This window comes from Guillardia theta, assembly GCF_000315625.1.
Source record: "Guillardia theta CCMP2712 unplaced genomic scaffold GUITHscaffold_81, whole genome shotgun sequence".
Classification (NCBI taxonomy): domain Eukaryota; class Cryptophyceae; order Pyrenomonadales; family Geminigeraceae; genus Guillardia; species Guillardia theta.
Window position 1 is genome coordinate 17,802 of NW_005434593.1, and position 13,511 is coordinate 31,312.

The window sequence follows — 13,511 nt, forward strand, 5'->3', positions numbered from 1 at the left end:
GAGGAGGAGCAGGAGCAGGAGCAGGAGCAGGAGCAGGTGCAGGAGCAGGGGCAGCAGCAGCAGGAGGAGGAGCAGCAGCAGGAGGAGGAGCAGGAGCAGGAGCAGGAGCTGAGTGCTGGCGGGGATTGTTGAGCTGCCATTTACCAGTTTCCCATCGTCGTCGCCATGAAGAGTCGCGGGACTCGAAAGGTGGGGGTACTCCTAGGCCAGAAGTAGGGGTATGCGTGACTTTCGCAAAGGAGGGTAGGGTAGTCACAGTACCCCCTATAATCCTATGGATTCAAAGGACAATAGGAGGTACCTGACATGAGGGGTAGGGTAGGGGTGATGACGAGAGCGAAAATTGGATGAACGCAATCAGAATGGTGACAATACAGTGACGAGAAACGGAGAAGGGAGAGGAGGAGAGGAGAGGAGAGGAGAGGAGAGGAGAGGAGAGGAGAGAAGATGGCAGAGTCGAAGTGAGAGGGAGAAACAGGTCAACGCAGAGAGAAGGGCAGGAGAGGGAAATGCATTACAAAGATTGAGATCGAGGTCGAGTATGATCAGCTCTGCTCGACTCTGATCACAAGGGGATTGGCAAGGCCAAGAGAAGTGCATGAAGGAATCTTTTGCGATTATCAAGAATCGTGGCAGTCTGGATTGATCATGAGGATGGGAAGGCAGGCATTTACCTCTGACTGTGCTGTTGTCGTGTACGTGATGACTGTCAATATGCTAAACACGTTGACGTCAGGGTCACTAAGGATGTCTGAGGGAATCAGACGAGACTAGCACTGCTCGCCTCCTCGACACACACAAGATGTACCAACAGGCAGCTGCCGATGAATCCAAGAGATCCAGTCGTGGCATGCTCGCGCTGCTGTCGGCCTTGGTGCTGCTGGTGGGGGATGCGCTCTAGTGGGTTCAAGGCAAGACCTGGGGCAGGCGAGTCTTCCGTCCTGCTCCTCCTGTCACGCTGACGAGAGATGGCATGGCAGGGGCTGGTGCTGCTGGAGCAGGGGAACCGAGGGAGGGTGCTTGCGATAGAAAGGACGTCCAACGAGCTGAAGAAGAAAGCAAAGATCGAGGACGAGCGAGCAAGGGCGCTGAGGAAGCAGGTGCTGGGTCTAGCAGGAAGAGGAGGAGGAGGAGGAGGAGGAGGAGGAGGAGGAGGAGGAGGAGGAGGAGGAGGAGGAGATCACTGACGAGCTGCAGGCCAACATCGACTACGACAAGGCAGAGGAGCTGCTCAAGGACGTTGGGATCACGACGCACTGGGTGGGGCAGATGGCGAGGGAGGAGGCGTCGCTGAGCGAGGAGATGAGGATGGATAAGGAGAACATCAAGGAGGACAAGAGGAAGCTGCTGCACGTGAGAGCGAACATGCGGCTGAGCAGGGGAGGAGGCGGGATGACATGGCGGCAGGTGGAAGTGCTCAAGAAGGAGATCGCGAAGCTAAAGTCTGTCCTGCAAGAGAGGCAGAAGAAGCTCGATGCCTCCAAGCAGCTCCTCGCCTCTACTCGCAGTGACCTGCTCCGGGACCAGCGGCGGCATCAGGCGCAGGAGAAGAACGTGGCAAGGCTGCTGCATCAGGCCGATACCTTTGCGGACGAGGCGGAGAAGTCGTTGAAGCGATCGCAGCAGCTGCGCCTGTCGTCGGAGTCCTCGTTCAAGGACCAGGCCTCCGAGGAGACGGCGGCCGACGACTTCCAGAAGGCCAACAAGCTCAAGAGAGCGTCCTCGGTCGACACCAGGAAGGCGCTAGACGCGCGTTCCAAGGCTCGTCTCGGCCAGGTCTGCTCGCCTGCCCGACTGACGTCGGAGCTTACGGGGCGCAGGAGTACGTGGCGATGCTGAAACAGATGGTTGCTAAGGAGCGGAGGGACGTGGCGGTGGACCGAAAGCTGAGGGACCAGGACGTTGCCGGTGCGAGCAAGGTAACTCGTCGTCCTCTGAGCCCTCTGAGCCTCCGCTGAGACCTCAAGCAGGAGCAGTCGGCGGTGGACCGCCTGCTCAAGGAGGAGAAGCAGCTGTCAAGACCCTCCCTGCTGGCAGAGGAGGCGGCGACCAAGTCAGACCTCGTGAAGGTGCAGGAGCGGCTCAAGGAGGAGGAGGCTGCGGTGAGGGAGAAGGAGGCGAGAGGGTCCAGTGACCCCCCAGCAGGTGACGCACAAGCAGACGGAGGCGAAGAGGGAGCAGCTGAGGGCGATGCACCTGCTGCACATGTCCCACAAGCTGCAGGGAAAGGCGGCCGACGCGCTCGCGGCCTCGACCAAGACCATTCAGATGGAGGAGAAGGAGGCGTGAGCAGCCGAGGGAGGAGAGGGGAGGAGGAGAGGGGAGGAGGAGGAGAGGAGACGACGCTGAGAGAATGAAGGAGAGGAGCGAGGAAGGGTGATGAGTCAACTTTAGTGAATAGATGAGAGTAAGACGGGTGAGTTTGTTTGGGCTCTAGACTCGATGATAGGCTGCTATGTAGCTGCCAACTGCAACTCGAGCAAGATTCCCGCATTCTACAGCTGCATCACTGTTGACAGCCGCAGTTTTGATTGTTGTACGAATACTTGGAAGTCTCATAGTGTTTTGACACCATGGACCTGAACCGGGAATGTATCAATCAGTCAAACTTGGCTGTAAGAGACAGAAGGTGGCCGGGCAGGATATCGCTTCGAGCATCTCCACGATTATACGTTTTTATTGCGTTAATGTTTGCTCTAATCTACATGAGTGTCTTTCGAGTCTACAAGACTAGGCCTTCGCCAGTCGCTGAGATGACCTCAGGTCGGTCTTTGTCTTCAATCAATCTGATTGAATGCACAAGCGCCTCCAGTTGTTTGCTTCTTGACGGGCAGCCGTAAAGCTCCCGTCGGCCTTCCTCGGATAGCGGAAGGATCGCTTTGGAGTGGCTCGCTCTATCTTGATACTTGATCTCTGCTTGGACCCTCCTGGACACGTCCCGGAAAGATGAAGCATCTGCTCTATCAGCATGCTCGTCGAAGCTTGCCAAGGAGAGGTCAGGGAAGCTGGGTTGTTGGTCTACCTCGAGGTTCATCGCTGCTCTTCACTCTTGGGGGAGTAGCTTGACAGGGAAGATGCTTTGAGTGTCGGCCGGCTGCTGGGCGGGGAGATGAAGCACAAGGAGACTGACTCGTGCTGGGGAGAGAGGCGGGGGGTTGGGTTGCAGTATCTCTTCTCATCCCGTCCTGATAAAGCAGCAAGAGGGTGCGTTCTTTGCCTAGATCGACAGGTTGTGTAGTAATCGGTTTCAACTCATGGAGTCACGTACCGAGTAGGAATAAAGTCATGCTTCGACAATGTAAAGGTCATGGCCGCCCCATCGATACGATGCGATCTTGAGTCGGCGTTGACGTGCGAGGAAGCCAAGGGAGCTGCTTTCCGGGAGGCGCTGCAATCCTCAACGGCATCCGTGACCTCCCCGGTCATCGAGCTCTTCGATCCGATGCGAATGATCTTCCATGGTCTTCTATTCGATCAGTCGAAGGCATGACCATGGCATGATCTTGTCAGCAGCTCCTCCGCCTGCCCGCCATCCGATGCGTAAGCCCGTCCCCCTGCTTCAGTCCCATCCAACCGTTGCGATTCTCAGTCACTTCCCGACCTGCCTCCACCTCGTTGCCCCTTACAAGAGCCTTCGCTCCGCCTCGCGCTCAATCCTCCGCACCTGCCCCCCTCCCCTCTCGTCCTCCTCCCAGTACCCCCCGCCCTCTCCTGAGCCCTCGCCCCGTCATGTCTTCCTCCTCCCACGACTGGCAAGCCTCCCTCGTCCCCCTCGTCCCTCCCCTCCCGCCCCAGACGGCCCCGCTGCTTCGCGTCTACCTTGTGCTGGCGGTGGGCATGCTGGCGGGGCTGGCCGGCGCTCTCGCGCAGGGAGTCGCCTGGCTCCTGCAAGACGACGGCATCGACTCCCCCGACGCTCTGGACTCTTGTCTCCGGCTCCCGTCGGCCCCCCGCCCGGACGCCGAGCGGGCGAGGAGCCATGGCGGCTTCGACAGGCGGAGGCTGCAGCAGCCGCACTTCAACCAGACCTTCAGGGTCAGGCGCGTCGGCGTCGTCTAGGCAGGCGTCGCCATGTACACTAGGCAGCCATGTAGAGTAATAAACCGCACCACATGACCTCAGTCGCCTCGCGCGTCCTGGCGGAGTCAGCGGGGGAAGGGGAGGAAGAGAGGAGGAGCAAGAGAAGGGAGGGGCAAGAGCGTGGGGCGGAGAGTCAATAGAAGAAGGAGGAAAGAGACGAGGAGGGAGTCGGCACTGGCGCGAGGAGGCTTGTAGGTGCTGGAAGATGGGGATCAGGACAGGAGGAGGGGGGCGAATCTTGCATCATCACACTCACTGTCATGGGTGCATCGTGGTGTTGGGTAGGATGTGCTTGCATGCTGTTGGTGCTGGAGCTTGCTGAGCGAGATGAGGTCTCGCCTACCTCCTTCGCATCACAGGATTGCACTCCAAGGCGTGTATGGTTGGATCTGTATGCATGTGCTGCAATCATCATGTGATAGATCGTCAAGCATCATCACATGTTGAGAGTTGATGAGAGAGACTTTTGCTTGAGAGCCGGTCATTGTGTCTCTCTCGATGTAGACTAGCAGCAGTGTAGACTACGTGTAGAGCTGCTCTCTGCCAGAAACTGGCCGGGCAGGATATCGCTTCGAGCATCTCCACGATTATATGTTTTCATTGCGTTAATGTTTGCTCTAATCTACATGAGTGTCTTTCGAGTCTACAAGACTAGGCCTTCGCCAGTCGCTGAGATGACCTCAGGTCGGTCTTTGTCTTCAATCAATCTGATTGAATGCACAAGCGCCTCCAGTTGTTTGCTTCTTGACGGGCAGCCGTAAAGCTCCCGTCGGCCTTCCTCGGATAGCGGAAGGATCGCTTTGGAGTGGCTCGCTCTATCTTGATACCTGATCTCTGCTTGGACCCTCCTGGACACGTCCCGGAAAGATGAAGCATCTGCTCCATCAGCATGCTCGTCGAAGCTTGCCAAGGAGAGGTCAGGGAAGCTGGGTGGATGGTCTACCTCGAGGTTCATCGCTGCTCTTCACTCTTGGGGGAGTAGCTTGACAGGGAAGATGCTTTGAGTGTCGGCCGGCTGCTGGGCGGGGAGATGAAGCACAAGGAGACTGACTCGTGCTGGGGAGAGAGGCGGGGGGTTGGGTTGCAGTCTCTCTTCTCATCCCGTCCTGATAAAGCAGCGAGAGGATGCGTTCTTTACCTAGATCGACAGGTTGTGGAGTAATCGATTTCAACTCATGGAGTCACGTACCGAGTAGGAATAAAGTCATGCTTCGACAATGTAAAGGTCATGGCCGTCCCATCGATACGATGCGATCTTGAGTCGGCGTTGACGTGCGAGGAAGCCAAGGGAGCTGCTTTCCGGGAGGCGCTGCAATCCTCAACGGCATCCGTGACCTCCCCGGTCATCGAGCTCTTCGATCCGATGCGAATGATTCTATTCGATCAGTCGAAGGCATGACCATGGCATGATCTTGTCAGCAACTCCTTCGCCTGCCCGCCATCCGATGCGTAAGCCCGTCCCCCTGCTTCAGTCCCATCCATCCTTTTGCGTTTCTGCGTCACTCCCCGACGTGCCTCACCCGCATGACCGGCGGGGGGGCTCGTTGCCCCTTACAAGAGCCTTCGCTCCGCCTCCCTCCTCCACACCTGCCCCCCTCCCCTCTCGTCCTCCACCCAGTACCCCCCGCCCTCTCCTGAGCCCTCGCCCCGTCATGTCTTCCTCCTCCCACGACTGGCAAGCCTCCCTCGTCCCCCTCGTCCCTCCCCTCCCGCCCCAGACGGCCCCGCTGCTTCGCGTCTACCTTGTGCTGGCGGTGGGCATGCTGGCGGGGCTGGCCGGCGCTCTCGCGCAGGGAGTCGCCTGGCTCCTGCAAGACGACGGCATCGACTCCCCCGACGCTCTGGACTCTTGTCTCCGGCTCCCGTCGGCCCCCCGCCCGGACGCCGAGCGGGCGAGGAGCCATGGCGGCTTCGACAGGCGGAGGCTGCAGCAGCCGCACTTCAACCAGACCTTCAGGGTCAGGCGCGTCGGCGTCGTCTAGGCAGGCGTCGCCATGTACACTAGGCAGCCATGTAGAGTAATAAACCGCACCACATGACCTCAGTCGCCTCGCGCGTCCTGGCGGAGTCAGCGGGGGAAGGGGAGGAAGAGAGGAGGAGCAAGAGAAGGGAGGGGCAAGAGCGTGGGGCGGAGAGTCAATAGAAGAAGGAGGAAAGAGACGAGGAGGGAGTCGGCACTGGCGCGAGGAGGCTTGTAGGTGCTGGAAGATGGGGATCAGGACAGGAGGAGGGGGGCGAATCTTGCATCATCACACTCACTGTCATGGGTGCATCGTGGTGTTGGGTAGGATGTGCTTGCATGCTGTTGGTGCTGGAGCTTGCTGAGCGAGATGAGGTCTCGCCTACCTCCTTCGCATCACAGGATTGCACTCCAAGGCGTGTATGGTTGGATCTGTATGCATGTGCTGCAATCATCATGTGATAGATCGTCAAGCATCATCACATGTTGAGAGTTGATGAGAGAGACTTTTGCTTGAGAGCCGGTCATTGTGTCTCTCTCGATGTAGACTAGCAGCAGTGTAGACTACGTGTAGAGCTGCTCTCTGCCAGAAACTGGCCGGGCAGGATATCGCTTCGAGCATCTCCACGATTATATGTTTTCATTGCGTTAATGTTTGCTCTAATCTACATGAGTGTCTTTCGAGTCTACAAGACTAGGCCTTCGCCAGTCGCTGAGATGACCTCAGGTCGGTCTTTGTCTTCAATCAATCTGATTGAATGCACAAGCGCCTCCAGTTGTTTGCTTCTTGACGGGCAGCCGTAAAGCTCCCGTCGGCCTTGCTCGGATAGCGGAAGGATCGCTTTGGAGTGGCTCGCTCTATCTTGATACCTGATCTCTGCTTGGACCCTCCTGGACACGTCCCGGAAAGATGAAGCATCTGCTCCATCAGCATGCTCGTCGAAGCTTGCCAAGGAGAGGTCAGGGAAGCTGGGTGGATGGTCTACCTCGAGGTTCATCGCTGCTCTTCACTCTTGGGGGAGTAGCTTGACAGGGAAGATGCTTTGAGTGTCGGCCGGCTGCTGGGCGGGGAGATGAAGCACAAGGAGACTGACTCGTGCTGGGGAGAGAGGCGGGGGGTTGGGTTGCAGTCTCTCTTCTCATCCCGTCCTGATAAAGCAGCGAGAGGATGCGTTCTTTACCTAGATCGACAGGTTGTGGAGTAATCGATTTCAACTCATGGAGTCACGTACCGAGTAGGAATAAAGTCATGCTTCGACAATGTAAAGGTCATGGCCGCCCCATCGATACGATGCGATCTTGAGTCGGCGTTGACGTGCGAGGAAGCCAAGGGAGCTGCTTTCCGGGAGGCGCTGCAATCCTCAACGGCATCCGTGACCTCCCCGGTCATCGAGCTCTTCGATCCGATGCGAATGATCTTCCATGGTCTTCTATTCGATCAGTCGAAGGCATGACCATGGCATGATCTTGTCAGCAACTCCTTCGCCTGCCCGCCATCCGATGCGTAAGCCCGTCCCCCTGCTTCAGTCCCATCCATCCGTTTGCGTTTCTCAGTCACTCCCCGACGTGCCTCACCCGCATGACCGGCGGGGGGGCTCGTTGCCCCTTACAAGAGCCTTCGCTCCGCCTCCCTCCTCCACACCTGCCCCCCTCCCCTCTCGTCCTCCACCCAGTACCCCCCGCCCTCTCCTGAGCCCTCGCCCCGTCATGTCTTCCTCCTCCCACGACTGGCAAGCCTCCCTCGTCCCCCTCGTCCCTCCCCTCCCGCCCCAGACGGCCCCGCTGCTTCGCGTCTACCTTGTGCTGGCGGTGGGCATGCTGGCGGGGCTGGCCGGCGCTGTGGTCCGGGGGGTCGCCTGGCTCCTGCAAGACGACGGCATCGACTCCCCCGACGCTCTGGGCTCTTGTCTCCGGCTCCCGTCGGCCCCCCGCCCGGACGCCGAGCGGGCGAGGAGCCATGGCGGCTTCGACAGGCGGAGGCTGCAGCAGCCGCACTTCAACCAGACCTTCAGGGTCAGGCGCGTCGGCGTCGTCTAGGCAGGCGTCGCCATGTACACTAGGCAGCCATGTAGAGTAATAAACCGCACCACATGACCTCAGTCGCCTCGCGCGTCCTGGCGGAGTGAGCGGGGGAAGGGGAGGAAGAGAGGAAGAGGAAGAGGAAGAAGGAGCAAGAGCGTGGGGCGGAGAGTCAATAGAAGAAGGAGGAAAGAGACGAGGAGGGAGTCGGCACTGGCGCGAGGAGGCTTGTAGGTGCTGGAAGATGGGGATCAGGACAGGAGGAGGGGGGCGAATCTTGCATCATCACACTCACTGTCATTGTTTGGGTAGGATGTGCTTGCATGCTGTTGGTGCTGGAGCTTGCTGAGCGAGATGAGGTCTCGCCTACCTCCTTCGCATCACAGGATTGCACTCCAAGGCGTGTGTGGTTGGATCTGTATGTATGTGTTGCAATCATCATGTGATAGATCGTCAAGCATCATCACATGTTGAGAGTTGATGAGAGAGACTTTTGCTTGAGAGCCTGTCATTGTGTCTCTCTCGATGTAGACTAGCAGTGTAGACTACGTGTAGAGCTGCTCTCTGCCAGAAACTGGCCGGGCAGGATATCGCTTCGAGCATCTCCACGATTATACGTTTTCATTGCGTTAATGTTTGTTCTAATCTACATGAGTGTCTTTCGAGTCTACAAGACTAGGCCTTCGCCAGTCGCTGAGATGACCTCAGGTCGGTCTTTGTCTTCAATCAATCTGATTGAATGCACAAGCGCCTCCAGTTGTTTGCTTCTTGACGGGCAGCCGTAAAGCTCCCGTCGGCCTTCCTCGGATAGCGGAAGGATCGCTTTGGAGTGGCTCGCTCTATCTTGATACTTGATCTCTGCTTGGACCCTCCTGGACACGTCCCGGAAAGATGAAGCATCTGCTCTATCAGCATGCTCGTCGAAGCTTGCCAAGGAGAGGTCAGGGAAGCTGGGTTGTTGGTCTACCTCGAGGTTCATCGCTGCTCTTCACTCTTGGGGGAGTAGCTTGACAGGGAGGATGCTTTGAGTGTCGGCCGGCTGCTGGACGGGGAGGTGAAGCACAAGGAGACTGACTCGTGCTGGGGAGAGAGGCGGGGGGTTGGGTTGCAGTCTCTCTACCATCCCGTCCTTATAATGCCAGGAGGTTCAAAGTGAGAGGATGCGTTCTTTGCCCAGTGGAAGGTGAGGGGGTAGGGGTGCCTCTACTGTACCGGATTCCTCCATGTCGCGGAGGAGATCGACAGGGTGGGTAGTGTCAACTCATATAGTCACGTACCTAGTCGAGTGAAGTCATGCTTCGACAACGAAGAGGTCATGGCCGTCCCATCGAAAGGGTGCGAGATTCAGTCGGAGTAGACATGCCAAGATGCCAAGCGATCTGATTATCTCTCCCCGGTCATCGAGCTCTTCGATCCGATGCGATTGATCGTCAAGACGACAGCGTGACCTAGTCAGCAACCCCTTCCCATGGGCGTTCGCAAGTCTCCCGTCCAAGCACTCCCCGACGTGCCTCACCCGCGTGACCGGCGGGGGGCCTCGTTGCCCCTTACAAGAGCCTTCGCTCCGCCTCCCGCTCCCTCCTCCGCACCTGCCTCTTCCTGACCCTCTCGTCCTCCTCCCAGTAGCCCCCGCCCTCTCCTGAGCCCTCGCCCCGTCATGTCCTCCTCCTCCCACGACTGGCAAGCCCCCCTCGTCCCCCTCGTCCCTCCCCTCCCGCCCCTGACGGCCCCGCTGCTTCGCGTCTACCTCGTGCTGGCGGTGGGCATGCTGGTGGGGCTGGCCGGCGCTGTGGTCCGGGGGGTCGCCTGGCTCCTGCAAGACGACGGCATCGACTCCCCCGACGCTCTGGGCTCTTGTCTCCGGCTCCTGTCGGCCCCCCGCCCGGACGCCGAGCGGGCGAGGAGCCATGGCGGCTTCGACAGGCGGAGGCTGCAGCAGCCGCACTTCAACCAGACCTTCAGGGTCAGGCGCGTCGGCGTCGTCTAGGCAGGCGTCGCCATGTACACCAGGCAGCCATGTAGAGTAATAAACCGCACCACACGACCACAGTCGCCTCGCGCGTCCTGGCGGAGTCAGCGAGGGAAGGGGAGGAAGAGAGGAGGAGCAAGAGAAGGGAGGGGCAAGAGCGGGGAGCGGAGAGTCGAAAGAAGAAGGAGGAAAGAGACGAGGAGGGAGTCGGCACTGGCGAGGAGGCTTGTAGGTGCTGGAAGATGGGGATCAGGACAGGAGGAGAGGGGCGAATCTTGCATCATCACACCCACTGTCATGGGTGCATCGTGGTGTTGGGCAGGAGGTGCTTGCATGCTGTTGGTGCTGGAGCTTGCTGAGCGAGATGAGGTCTCGCCTACCTCCTTCGCATGACAGGATTGCACTTCAAGGCGTGTATGGTTGGATCTGTATGCATGTGCTGCAATCATCATGTGATAGATCGTCAAGCATCATCACATGTTGAGAGTTGATGAGAGAGACTTTTGCTTGAGAGCCGGTCATTGTGTCTCTCTCGATGTAGACTAGCACTGTAGACTACGTGTAGAGCTCTCTCTGCCAGAAACTGGCCGGGCAGGATATCGCTTCGAGCATCTCCACGATTATACGTTTTTATTGCGTTAATGTTTGTTCTAATCTACATGAGTGTCTTTCGAGTCTACAAGACTAGGCCTTCGCCAGTCGCTGAGATGACCTCAGGTCGGTCTTTGTCTTCAATCAATCTGATTGAATGCACAAGCGCCTCCAGTTGTTTGCTTCTTGACGGGCAGCCGTAAAGCTCCCGTCGGCCTTGCTCGGATAGCGGAAGGATCGCTTTGGAGTGGCTCGCTCTATCTTGATACTTGATCTCTGCTTGGACCCTCCTGGACACGTCCCGGAAAGATGAAGCATCTGCTCTATCAGCATGCTCGACGAAGCTTGCCAAGGAGAGGTCAGGGAAGCTGGGTTGATGGTCTACCTCGAGGTTCATCGCTGCTCTTCACTCTTGGGGGAGTAGCTTGACAGGGAGGATGCTTTGAGTGTCGGCCGGCTGCTGGACGGGGAGGTGAAGCACAAGGAGACTGACTCGTGCTGGGGAGCGAGGCGGGGGGTTGGGTTGCAGTCTCTCTTCTCATCCCGTCCTGATAAAGCCACGAGGTTCAAAGTGAGAGGATGCGTTCTTTGCCCAGTGGAAGGTGAGGGGGTAGGGGTGCCTCTACTGTACCGGATTCCTCCATGTCGCGGAGGAGATCGACAGGGTGGGTGGTGTCAACTCATATAGTCACGTACCTAGTCGAGTGAAGTCATGCTTCGACAACGAAGAGGTCATGGCCGTCCCATCGATACGGTGCGAGATTCAGTCGGAGTAGACATGCCAAGGTGCCAAGCGGTCTGATTTTCTTGCATCCGTGACCTCCCCGGTCATCGAGCTCTTCGACTCGATGCGATTGATCGTCAAGACGACAGCGTGACCTAGTCAGCAACCCCTTCCCATGTGCGTTCGCATGTCTCCCGTCCTAGCACTCCCCGACGTGCCTCCCCCGCGTGACCCGCGGGTGACCTCGTTGCCCCTTACAAGAGCCTTCGCTCCGCCTCCCGCTCCATCCTCCGCGCCTGCCCCCCTCCCCTCTCGTCCTCCTCCCAGTACCCCCCGCCCTCTCCTGAGCCCTCGCCCCGTCATGTCCTCCTCCTCCCACGACTGGCAAGCCTCCCTCGTCCCCCTCGTCCCTCCCCTCCCGCCCCAGACGGCCCCGCTGCTTCGCGTCTACCTTGTGCTGGCGGTGGGCATGCTGGCGGGGCTGGCCGGCGCTCTCGCGCAGGGGGTCGCCTGGCTCCTGCAAGACGACGGCATCGACTCCCCCGACGCTCTGGGCTCTTGTCTCCGGCTCCCGTCGGCCCCCCGCCCGGACGCCGAGCGGGCGAGGAGCCATGGCGGCTTCGACAGGCGGAGGCTGCAGCAGCCGCACTTCAACCAGACCTTCAGGGTCAGGCGCGTCGGCGTCGTCTAGGCAGGCGTCGCCATGTACACTAGGCAGCCATGTAGAGTAATAAACCGCACCACATGACCTCAGTCGCCTCGCGCGTCCTGGCGGAGTCAGCGGGGGAAGGGGAGGAAGAGAGGAGGAGCAAGAGAAGAGAGGAGCAAGAGCGGGGAGCGGAGAGTCGGAAGAAGAAGCAGATAAGAGATGAGACGAGGGAGTCGGCACTGGCGAGGAGGCTTGTAGGTGCTGGAAGATGGGGATCAGGACAGGAGGAGGGGGGCGAATCTTGCATCATAACACCCACTGTCATGGGTGCATCGTGGTGTTGGGTAGGAGGTGCTTGCATGCTGTTGGTGCTGGAGCTTGCTGAGCGAGATGAGGTCTCGCCTACCTCCTTCGCATGACAGGATTGCACTCCAAGGCGTGTATGGTTGGATCTGTATGTATGTGTTGCAATCATCATGTGATAGATCGTCAAGCATCATCACATGTTGAGAGTTGATGAGAGAGACTTTTGCTTGAGAGCCTGTCATTGTGTCTCTCTCGATGTAGACTAGCAGTGTAGACTACGTGTAGAGCTGCTCTCTGCCAGAAACTGGCCGGGCAGGATATCGCTTCGAGCATCTCCACGATTATACGTTTTTATTGCGTTAATGTTTGTTCTAATCTACATGAGTGTCTTTCGAGTCTACAAGACTAGGCCTTCGCCAGTCGCTGAGATGACCTCAGGTCGGTCTTTGTCTTCAATCAATCTGATTGAATGCACAAGCGCCTCCAGTTGTTTGCTTCTTGACGGGCAGCCGTAAAGCTCCCGTCGGCCTTGCTCGGATAGCGGAAGGATCGCTTTGGAGTGGCTCGCTCTATCTTGATACTTGATCTCTGCTTGGACCCTCCTGGACACGTCCCGGAAAGATGAAGCATCTGCTCTATCAGCATGCTCGTCGAAGCTTGCCAAGGAGAGGTCAGGGAAGCCGGGTTGTTGGTCTATCTCGAGGTTCATCGCTGCTCTTCACTCGTGGGGGAGTAGCTTGACAGGGAAGATGCTTTGAGTGTCGGCCGGCTGCTGGACGGGGAGGTGAAGCACAAGGAGACTGACTCGTGCTGGGGAGAGAGGCGGGGGGTTGGGTTGCAGTCTCTCTACCATCCCGTCCTGATAAAGCCACGAGGTTCAAAGTGAGAGGATGCGTTCTTTGCCCAGTGGAAGGTGAGGGGGTAGGGGTGCCTCTACTGTACCGGATTCCTCCATGTCGCGGAGGAGATCGACAGGGTGGGTGGTGTCAACTCATATAGTCACGTACCTAGTCAGAGTGAAGTCATGCTTCGACAACGAAGAGGTCATGGCCGTCCCATCGAAAGGGTGCGAGATTCAGTCGGAGTAGACATGCCAAGGTGCCAAGCGGTCTGATTTGCTTGCGTTTGATTGTCAGCAACCCCTTCCCATGGGCGTTCGCATGTCTCCCGTCCCAGCACTCCCCGACGTGCCTCCCCCGCGTGACCCGCGGGT

General features: G+C 58.3%; 7 protein-coding genes across 7 annotated transcripts in view; 6 read left to right on the plus strand and 1 right to left on the minus strand.

The window, feature by feature from the left end:
* The window catches only part of GUITHDRAFT_115060 (hypothetical protein), a gene marked incomplete at both ends in the record, with an annotated part of 3,009 nt that extends 2,842 nt beyond the window's left edge, over window positions 1-167 (minus strand). Inside the window, one exon of the mRNA XM_005825653.1 lies at window positions 145-167. Within this exon, the coding sequence (XP_005825710.1) occupies window positions 145-167 (23 nt within the window). The remainder of the gene's footprint in view (window positions 1-144) is intronic.
* A 635-nt stretch (window positions 168-802) lies between these two features.
* On the plus strand, window positions 803-2,409 carry GUITHDRAFT_165109 (hypothetical protein; the record flags this gene model as incomplete). Its single annotated transcript, XM_005825654.1, has 7 exons — window positions 803-883; window positions 981-1,100; window positions 1,198-1,353; window positions 1,408-1,776; window positions 1,821-1,919; window positions 1,971-2,102; window positions 2,146-2,409. The coding sequence occupies 7 exons, from the start codon at window positions 803-805 to the stop codon at window positions 2,287-2,289; spliced, it is 1,101 nt and encodes a 366-aa protein (XP_005825711.1). The 3' UTR covers window positions 2,290-2,409.
* A 1,320-nt stretch (window positions 2,410-3,729) lies between these two features.
* GUITHDRAFT_115062 (hypothetical protein) lies at window positions 3,730-4,059 on the plus strand (the record flags this gene model as incomplete). Its single annotated transcript, XM_005825655.1, has 1 exon — window positions 3,730-4,059. The coding sequence occupies one exon, from the start codon at window positions 3,730-3,732 to the stop codon at window positions 4,057-4,059; it is 330 nt and encodes a 109-aa protein (XP_005825712.1).
* Window positions 4,060-5,732: 1,673 nt separating this feature from the next.
* Window positions 5,733-6,062, plus strand: GUITHDRAFT_115063 (hypothetical protein; the record flags this gene model as incomplete). The annotated part of the gene is made up of 1 exon (XM_005825656.1): window positions 5,733-6,062. One exon carries the CDS (start codon window positions 5,733-5,735, stop codon window positions 6,060-6,062), a length of 330 nt encoding a protein of 109 aa, XP_005825713.1.
* A 1,685-nt stretch (window positions 6,063-7,747) lies between these two features.
* Window positions 7,748-8,077, plus strand: GUITHDRAFT_115064 (hypothetical protein; the record flags this gene model as incomplete). The annotated part of the gene is made up of 1 exon (XM_005825657.1): window positions 7,748-8,077. One exon carries the CDS (start codon window positions 7,748-7,750, stop codon window positions 8,075-8,077), a length of 330 nt encoding a protein of 109 aa, XP_005825714.1.
* A 1,639-nt stretch (window positions 8,078-9,716) lies between these two features.
* Window positions 9,717-10,046, plus strand: GUITHDRAFT_115065 (hypothetical protein; the record flags this gene model as incomplete). Its single annotated transcript, XM_005825658.1, has 1 exon — window positions 9,717-10,046. The coding sequence occupies one exon, from the start codon at window positions 9,717-9,719 to the stop codon at window positions 10,044-10,046; it is 330 nt and encodes a 109-aa protein (XP_005825715.1).
* Window positions 10,047-11,704: 1,658 nt separating this feature from the next.
* On the plus strand, window positions 11,705-12,034 carry GUITHDRAFT_115066 (hypothetical protein; the record flags this gene model as incomplete). The annotated part of the gene is made up of 1 exon (XM_005825659.1): window positions 11,705-12,034. One exon carries the CDS (start codon window positions 11,705-11,707, stop codon window positions 12,032-12,034), a length of 330 nt encoding a protein of 109 aa, XP_005825716.1.
* Window positions 12,035-13,511: the final 1,477 nt, after the last annotated feature.